At 49.4% G+C, this 9069-nt stretch overlaps 1 protein-coding gene across 1 annotated transcript; it reads left to right on the plus strand.

The window, feature by feature from the left end:
• Positions 1–4139: 4139 nt before the first annotated feature.
• mafaa (MAF bZIP transcription factor Aa) lies at positions 4140–7256 on the plus strand. Its single transcript, XM_061298227.1, has 2 exons — positions 4140–5974; positions 6056–7256. Exons 1-2 carry the CDS (start codon positions 5043–5045, stop codon positions 6120–6122), a joined length of 999 nt encoding a protein of 332 aa, XP_061154211.1. The 5' UTR covers positions 4140–5042; the 3' UTR covers positions 6123–7256.
• Positions 7257–9069: the final 1813 nt, after the last annotated feature.

The raw sequence follows: 9069 nt of genomic DNA on the forward strand, positions 1-9069 counted from the left end.
TCGCCGCGGGAGGGCAGACACCAGCACCACCAGGCCGCGGCCGGACTGGTGAAGAAGAGGCGCGGCCACCGCAACGCTAAGCTCCAAAGTACATTAACAGCAGGGTTTTATCTCCCCACGGAGTTGACACTGTTTAAAGTGCATAAAGATATACCGTTTTTTTCCATGTATAATGCGCCCCCATGTATAATACGCACCCTAAAAATGACATGTCGATGCTGGAAAAAAGCCTGTACCCATGTATAATACGCACCCAAATTTTGACTCCTACTTAAGTCCGTAAACGTAAAATTATTTCCGAAAAAAAGATCATCTTTGGGAACAACTGGATGTTATTCTGCCGGTCAGTATCACTGCGCATGCGCTAGCAAACTCAATAGCGAAGAAATGTTTCGGATTTGTGTAGGGTACATTGTGACAGCAAACGAGCAGGTGATCGAGCAAGCGTCTGGTACGAGAGCATTGTGTTCGTATGGACCGTGTTTTAAGTGAACAGCAGAGAAGAAAGCGCATCTGTAATGGCGGCCTCCGTATGATATCCGGATAAAATAAAAAATAAAATAAAAATTGTACCCATGTATAATGCGCACCCCAGATTTTAGGACAATAAATTTTGCGCATTATACATGGAAAAAAAACGGTAGTAAATTTGAGTCCTCCAAGAGCATGAATATGTTCAAAGCCTAATGTGTTTCAAACGCGGATGGTGGCTTTATTGGACGAGCGGCCATTGTGAAGGACGGTCGCTTTCCTCAGCACAAGTGACGAGTAGTAGGAGTGGCCAACTTCCTGCCCTGGCGCAGGTGAGTGATCTGTTGTGAGTGATTTGTTGAAGCCCAAATGCTTTGAACTGACACACTGGATAAATGTATAAGAAATATTTATTTGCCTTTAGTTTGGAAAACATGCACACCATGTTGCTTTGCTGTGCAGCTGTAGAGTGGGATTTTTTTTATGCAAAAAAGTAGATAAATCAAAAGGTGGTTATTTGTGTGGCTGAGGTTTGGGGCTTTTTTACGTGCATTTGAAAATAAATATATATATATATGACATACTCTATACATTGGCGCAAATAATCACAGATTAATTTTGATATATTGTCCTTATCCAAATGTCGTTTTTGTCATATATTTGCTTGAGAGTGTGCAGTCCTCCACGGCCCCCGCAGTAGCACTGATGAAAAATTGTCCAGCATTTCGTTTGGTCATCTCGGATTTTGAGATTGCGCAAAGAGGGGTGGTCCATGTTCCTTTGTTCTCCAGTCACCCACCCTGACCAATGCGTTCATGCTTGTGTTTTGGCTTTGTGTGCAAGCTCTTGGCAAAAATGTCATCCAGTTAGATTTTTCTATTTTCCTTTGCATAACCTTTGAGTTGGTGGTCATACACAAGAGCTCTGCAATTAGTCCTCTTTAATGTGTACGTCTGTACCCTGTTGAGTCATTTGATGTTCACAGCGCCTCATGCTCGTCCGTTGCAGACTGTTGTCAGCGTATTTGGACGTGATCTTTCTCCAATGGTCTATCACATTTGTGTGTGGTGGGCAGCCAAAGTCATTTTTCATCCACACTGTGGCATCTTCATGTTCAGCTCCTTTTTTCTTCTTCTGATAGACTGACAAGAGCCACAGATGACAGAGTGGCCACCATGCTTCGCCCATCATTCTTCTCTGCACACTCTCCCTCCTCCTGCTTTTGGCCTCTCTCGCTCTTCTGCTCAACCGACATGAGCGCTGCAGACTGATGCTGCTGCCTCTTGTCTAAAAGCCGCGAAAGGAGCTGCTGAGCTTGGCAAACTGTAATTAAGATCAATACCCGATTTCAATTTTTTTGTAAAACAAAGAGAAATATCATCACTTCATGCTGACTCGGAGAGACAATGTTGGAAAGGTCAATGTGTGGCTTTGTCTCGTGCGCGTGCCTGCGTATGTGCATGATATGCCGCGGGTATTTCTCCCCAGCCCTTGGATGACTGATCGACCAGTGCCGGAGACCACCTGAAAAGCCAGCACAGAAACAGAAACAGACTGACACGTTCCGTTCTGCACGTCATTGGCCGTTAAGCTGTTGTAAAACGGGCCTTCCTCGCAAATCCAGTTTCTGGTGCCGTGCCTTGTTTTGCTTTGAGACCAAACACATTGGACTGACACACGCTTGAGCAATTGTGAGGTTGCCGTCACACTTCAAAGTCCTCAAAGTGCTCCTCTGCCAATTGAAGCTGATTGCTCCGCTGCAGCGATGGGCGGCCTTTGCTGGTGCGTGCGTAGCCAGCTCCACTGAGCTCGCCATGAAGCTTGTGGCCTGCTCAAAGCGCGTCTATCCCTTACCTTGCTGATGTCCATTTAAAGCCAGAGAAATGCACTCACAGCAAAGCCCCTTATGTGAATGAGCACAATGAAAGGCCTGACCCCCACCCCCGAAAAAAAAGAAGTCTCAAGCCATGGTTGCAGTCCCTCGCCTTCCCCTGGCAACAATGGAAGGGACCACAGCAGAGCTGCTTAAGTGCGCCTTTTCAATGCAGACTGCTTAGCTGGCCCATTGCAGGCGATTTAAAAAAAATGGACTAATCACGGAGTCAAAATACCTTGATATGACTTTCTTTCATTTCATGCTCAGCAGCAGATTTTGCAAGAGCAAAGGCAGCTCGGATCGGAAGTTAAGCTCGGCAGCTGCGCAAGGTTTTCTTTTTCGTATATCACGCAAAGTTCAACTTTGCAACACCTGCTTTGAAGGCCAATGGCGACTTGATACTGCATGCCCGAGCAGATGCGACTCACAATGGCTGACTTCAAATGAAGTCATCTTTCTCCTCGTTGCCCCTGTAATTGTTTGGATTCATTTCCAGCGACTCGTTTTTCCTTTTGATTGACAATTGCGAATCGTTTGTTTGAAGAGAAGTCCATTTTTTAGCCGATTTTGGCGCCCTCTAGAGTCCAGGGCGCCCCTTGCCTTTGACTGTCTAGCCGCCCCGCTCGCTTGCTTGCAGGTGCCGGCTGATGGGACGGCCTGGGGGGCGGACAAAAGAGGTCAGGTGCAACCACGGCTCGGTTGAAGTCCTACTCCCCTGGTGCTCATCACCGGTATCGACCCCTGCCCCCGGCCCGCCCCCCAGCCCGGCGCGTCCAGGCTGGGGGGCGCACGCGGCGGGGCTTAACGATACGTCGATGCTTGCAAATGCAATTTGTGCTTAATTGCGAATGAAAACCTGCCGACCTCCGCCGGGACCATCCAATCATACTTAAGCCGCGTGCAGCCACCGCGCGGCCTCCTCACCGACTCGCGGAAATGCGAATTGATTTTTGGCAGAGGGGGGTGCGGCCCGGAATCGATCGCTGATTGATAGATTGGCTGCAGCGATCCTCGGGGGAAACCCAATGAGCCTCACCAGATACAATAAAGCTCGCCGCGATAAAGCTAATCAACGGCGGCGTCCCAAATCATCATCTCCACCTACGATTAACGTTTCACATTTTAATTCCGCCTGATCTTTTTCCCTCGCTGTTCCACATTTGCCAGTTTATAGGCTACACGGCCTTTTAAATGAATTGCAGTTGACACTGAGCCATTAGCGGCCCGACACACCCTCCAAAATGTCCATTAAAAGAATTAAAAACACCTTTCTCTTGCAGATTCAACAAAAAAATCACTCTTGCAATTTCTTATGAGGCCCTTGGAGAGCGATTCTTTATGCAATCTGACTGTCTGAAGATCTCCATTACGATGTGATGTTCTCACGATGGTTGGCTACAACAACCATACACGACTCTTGATTCAAATCAGAACCGTGAGTGTATGGCGCTGTTTTGCTGTTGATGAAAAATGGGTAATTGAGCTTTCAGATGATTGTCACATTTTATCGAATGAAATCATATTTGTTATGCTTCTTCCATGTTAGTGTGTGTTTATGGCTCGCGTTTAGAACTTTGGGCCTGCCGCGCAGTTGCACCTGCTCGCTCATAGTTGGGGGGGAGGGGGCACCTGTTCGTCCCCTCTCTCGGCTCTCTTCGGTCGCGCTCGCCTCGGTCGGTTTGACTGCATGCTTCGCTATAGGCCAGTGCAAGTGAACGATGCGCGCTCCCCTCCCATTGGCTCGTCACATGCACCTCTCGTGCGTGGGGGAGGACTACGTCGTCTTTATAAGTGCACGTTGCCTTCCAGCGCCTCAGTGTCAGTGCGTGTTGGCACGGTGCAGGAAAAGCAAAGCGCGAGCGATTTAAGGAGCGCTCGGCACAAACAAAACAAAGTGGAATTCGTCCCGGCCCGCTTTCAGTCTTCTCGTCAGATCACCGCGCGGTGCAGGGACCGAACCTGTAAGTAGAAGGCTGCGTGCGTGCGAGTCGCAAGACAGCCGCTGCATGCCGTGCCGTCCCATGAAAAGTCCTCTGAACATCAGATGGAAGTTGCAGACTTTGAGCACCTCCGCATGCACGGTGGGGACTTTCGGGCGCACCTTGACGCGCAGCCCGTGCATGCGATGATTTGACTGTTCCAAAGTTCCATCCCGCAAACCACGCCGAGCGGGACTTCGGCGAAGAAGGATATCTATCTGCGAAGGACTGGGTGCGTGCGAATCGGGGTGCCGAGGTGAAGCAAGGACAAGGCGGGCTGCCGGCTTCGGGTTTCAGCCACCGGGGGGCTCCTAGTATTAAAGTGTGCATTTGACCCGGGATAAGTTGTCAACAAGAAGAGCGAGCAGACGCGAACTGGCAGGTGGACAAGTTCATTTACATGCAGACGTATATTGGGGCCGCTATATTTAGAAGTTGGACGAAGGACGAACAGCCTCAAGAAGTTTCTCTCGCAAGACCACCCCCCTCCCCCTCGTCGGCGGGCCCGCTGCAGGAGCAGCTCGGCGCAGCACCCCGAGCGTGTGCACACCCCCGACCGAGCTCGCTAGCCTCCCCTGCGGGCTATATATAGGCCGCCCAAACGCCGCCAGCCCGCTCCGGCGTCTTAATTTATCGTGTAGCCAGCCAATCTGCATCCGAGAGGGCTGCCCAGCGTGGCTTTGGCTGTGAGGGCGGGTGCCGTCGCATGGACTGACATGGCCACCGATCTCGCCATGAGCGCAGAGCTGCCCAACAGCCCGCTGGCCATCGAGTACGTCAATGACTTTGACTTGATGAAGTTCGAGGTGAAGAAGGAGCCCCCGGAAGCAGAGCGCTACTGCCACCGCCTGCCGTCGGGCTCGCTCTCCTCCACGCCTATCAGCACGCCCTGCTCGTCAGTGCCTTCCTCGCCCAGCTTCTGCGCCCCGAGTCCCGGCGTGCAGCCCAACCAGAGCCTCTCCAGCGGGACAGCCAGCACCGGCACCGGCGGCGGCAGCAACAGCAGCGGGGGCGGCGGCAATAATCACAGCAACGCGGGCAAGCCTCAACTGGAGGACCTGTACTGGATCCCTAGCTACCAGCACCACATCAATCCCGAGGCGCTCAACTTGACCCCGGAGGACGCGGTGGAGGCTCTCATCGGTAACGCACACCACCACCACCACCATCACCAGGCTTACGAGGGCTTCCGCGCCCAACAGTACGCCGGGGAAGACCTGTCGGCGGCCTCGGCGGCACACCATCACCACCACCACCAAGCCCACCACCACCACCATCACCACCACGTGCGCCTGGAGGAGCGCTTCTCCGACGAGCAGCTGGTCAGCATGACCGTGCGTGAGCTCAACCGGCAACTGCGCGGTTTCAGCAAGGAGGAGGTGATCCGCCTCAAGCAGAAGAGGCGCACGCTGAAGAACCGCGGCTATGCGCAGTCGTGCCGCTTCAAGCGCGTGCAGCAGCGGCACATGCTGGAGACGGAGAAGTGCACGTTGCAGAACCAGGTGGAGCAGCTCAAGCAGGACGTGGCGCGCCTGGCCAAAGAGCGGGACCTTTATAAGGAGAAGTACGAGAAGCTGGCCAGCCGGACTTTCAGTGCGGCCGCTCCCGGACCCCCCAACCCCTCCGGGAAGCAGGCCGACTTCTTCATGTGAGGCCGCAGTCGCCCACGTCAAGACACTCTCGCTTGCTGTCAAATCTCTTTCGAGTCATAATTGTATTTTGTTTACAGGTTGACAAACGCCGCAAGTAGCATTAGATGCACTCCCGATAATCCCGGAGCGCAATTTGAGTCTTAAAACTCGAGCGGAGCGTGAAGCGGGCGCGCAGATGCGGAAATCGCGCCCGAGCTGCTCGACAAGTCTTACTTGACATTTTGAAAGAAAAACAAAAGCTCACTCGAGACTCATTTCGGTCTTGCAAGTGCATTTGCTCCCATCGCAACCCAGCATGCAGGACATGTATGGTCGCCTCACTCGTGTGTATGGACAGCATGCCGCTTCGACGTTCCTCCTCCTTCCTCCCTTCATGCGTCAGGCCTGCAAGAAGCCACCGCATCACATAAACAACGCGAGGGCCGCAAGAACTAAAATGCAACACAAACTGCAAATTGCGACAAAAATATGGATGCGGCTATTTTCAATCAATTTTTCTAAAGACATTTGCTGAGCCAGATTTTAGACTGTATTTATTTCCAAGTGTACATAATTGTAGAGAAAACGGCAACGTGTTTATTTTACATGCGCCCTTTTTAACAAAAAGAAAAAAAAGAAGGAAAAAGAAATTGCGTTTGTTGCTTGGATGCGTCCTCTGTAATGATCATTTTTCGAGGCAATGCTCATGTTTTTCTCGGTCGTAAAACGTCTGATCCTTAAAATATTTATTTTAATTTCCGAAGGTATATTTGTGTGATGAAATTCGCTGCTAAAACTATGCATCAATCAACTGACGATTCAAATGATTTTTATTTTTTTGCAAACGATAAAAAGTGCAGCCTGGTTGCATTCATAAGATGTCCCATCGGCTCATCGGAGGACGCTTGAAACGCCTTTTTTCTTTTTTGACAGCTTGGACTTTGACTCGCGTCGGAGTAAGCCAACAAATTGTCTTTCAAGTGTGCAATATTGTGCAGCGCAGGCTTGATGTTGCAAAATGGAGCGAAATATCCAAAAGGAAAGCCCCAAATCAACTGAGGTTATTTTAGAATTCACATTTTCCAGATGAATTTAAATTAGTCCTTTCTAAATTTATTAGTGAAACAAAACATTTGGAAGTTGCGCGTGCACTTGCACTGCTGTTGATGTATATCTGTAAATAGTTTCTATATTTATTCAATAAACGTGTCCTATCCTGTCGAGAAGTGAAAAGGCAACAACGTTGTTGGGAATCTTGTTTTCATTATGTTTAATAAAAAGACGTGTTCTAATTCTGCATGTCCCGCTCCTGTTGTCCTCCTTCTTGCGAAAAACATGACGGCTTGTTATTTTTGCCCGCTTCCACGCAGCTATTAAATTTGAATTTTATTTCAGACAATTTTTGACTACATTTTTAAATGAGTTGCGTGGTATTGCAATGTGCTGCGCGGCGGATGTCCGAGGACATTTTGAACCCGCCAACATTTGATTATGATTGCGAGACTCGTTTATTAATTTTATGGAACATGGTTTTAATGATGAAATCGAAAATAAAAGACAAATGTTGCTTTTCATTTGTCTCTCGGCGCAATGTTATTGCTCCTTATTTATTTCCACTCCCCCGTAGGAGGAAATACAACGTTTATTCTGCTGCCCGCACGACTCAAGGCCGCTGTCGGCCACGGCCGGTGTGCATCTTATCATTTCCATCTTTGGAGTTTTGACGAGCCGGACGAGTGACGCACGAGCACGCGCGCCTCCGCGTATATTTGTTTTTTTTGTGCATAATTCGTAATCCGTACGAGTAAATACGAACAACAACAATTGTGTGAATATAACTACTTTTTCACCCTTAAAATTTGTTAAATGACCAGACGGGCATTACGTGAATGCTCTACAAAATGGAATTTCCCTTGTCATTTGTCAGGTGAATGTCAACTCCACTTATACCTCTGTTATTACCACAGATTTTCATATTGTGCTTAATTTATATATTCAAAAGAAACACAATAAAATCAAGTGCTGGTGATGATTATCTTCTAAATGTCCCCAACATCAAGTGTTGATTTGCGAAACTCTTTTTTTTAAAGTAATTCTGACTCCGGTTCAATTTTCACTTGCCATCGTTGGCGCCTGTCAATTTATTCCTTTCGCTCACTGCCAGACTTTCTGCTGACTTCTTCCAAATGTTGAGCGGTGTGACAGCCATCAGCGCGTCCAAGGGAATACATGTATGCTTAACCTACCAAACTCTAAACGCGCGAGATGGTGTGAGCGCGTGTTTGTGGCACGTCGTCATAAATCAGGCAGCGCGCGCATGCAGCCGCACCCGAGAGAGCAAAGGCTCAGCCGCTCGCTGGCTCGCTCGGTTGTCTTCAGGTTCGGCCGCACTGCATGCAGGCGGAGCTGCAAGAATGACAGACACGTTCAGGCTGGCATGTTGGTGACTTTTCTTTCGTTCCTACAAACGGATGGATTCATGAATCGAGCTTGAAATTATATCCTCTTTCAGACACACATTAGCACTTACTTAGCTGGTCATCAACTTTTCAACTTTTTTGTGAGATCTGCCTCGTCGAGTGGAAATGTCACGCTCGCTCGCTCGCTCTTTCGGAAGTGGCAACAGGTTGGCCAAAAGGAAAAAATAAAACAAAATCTGTCTTTCTTTCTGATATTTTATTTTTACTTCACTGACACCAAGCTCCATTCTGGCCTCAGATGATCCAAAGATTTGGTGGCAAACTTCCGTAGTCGCACGAGCGAACGGGGACGTGTTGGGCTGTGCAAACCACTCCAAAACCTCATTGACGTTTTTGATGAATCGCCTGCTTGCTGTTAATGCTCACAGGGGTGTTCCTAATTACCTCCAATGATTGAGTTAGTGACCCGGGCGGGGCCAGAAAGCTCTGTAGTGCAAACAGACCCGATTGGATGGGGGTTTCGCTCGGCGCCCGATACTCCCAGAAAAGCAATTTGGCACAGGTGTTCAGCCACCGTGACCCCGCGGCGCATGCTCGCCTCTCACTGACTCCATGTATACTGTCACGTGCAATCAGACATGCGCGCGCCCGCACATACACGCGCGCTGACATGTCCCGTGCAGAGTAGGCAA

The sequence above is a fragment of the Syngnathus typhle genome, linkage group LG14, assembly GCF_033458585.1.
Source record: "Syngnathus typhle isolate RoL2023-S1 ecotype Sweden linkage group LG14, RoL_Styp_1.0, whole genome shotgun sequence".
Classification (NCBI taxonomy): domain Eukaryota; kingdom Metazoa; phylum Chordata; class Actinopteri; order Syngnathiformes; family Syngnathidae; genus Syngnathus; species Syngnathus typhle.

Bases quoted from the DNA above. Each gene is read 5' to 3' on its own strand.
- mafaa (XM_061298227.1), top strand. From the start codon at position 5,043: ATGGCCACCGATCTCGCCATGAGCGCAGAGCTGCCCAACAGCCCGCTG. The intron at 5,975-6,055 runs GTGAGGCCGCAG...TTTTGTTTACAG, and splicing joins AAGCAGGCCGACTTCTTCAT to GTTGACAAACGCCGCAAGTA.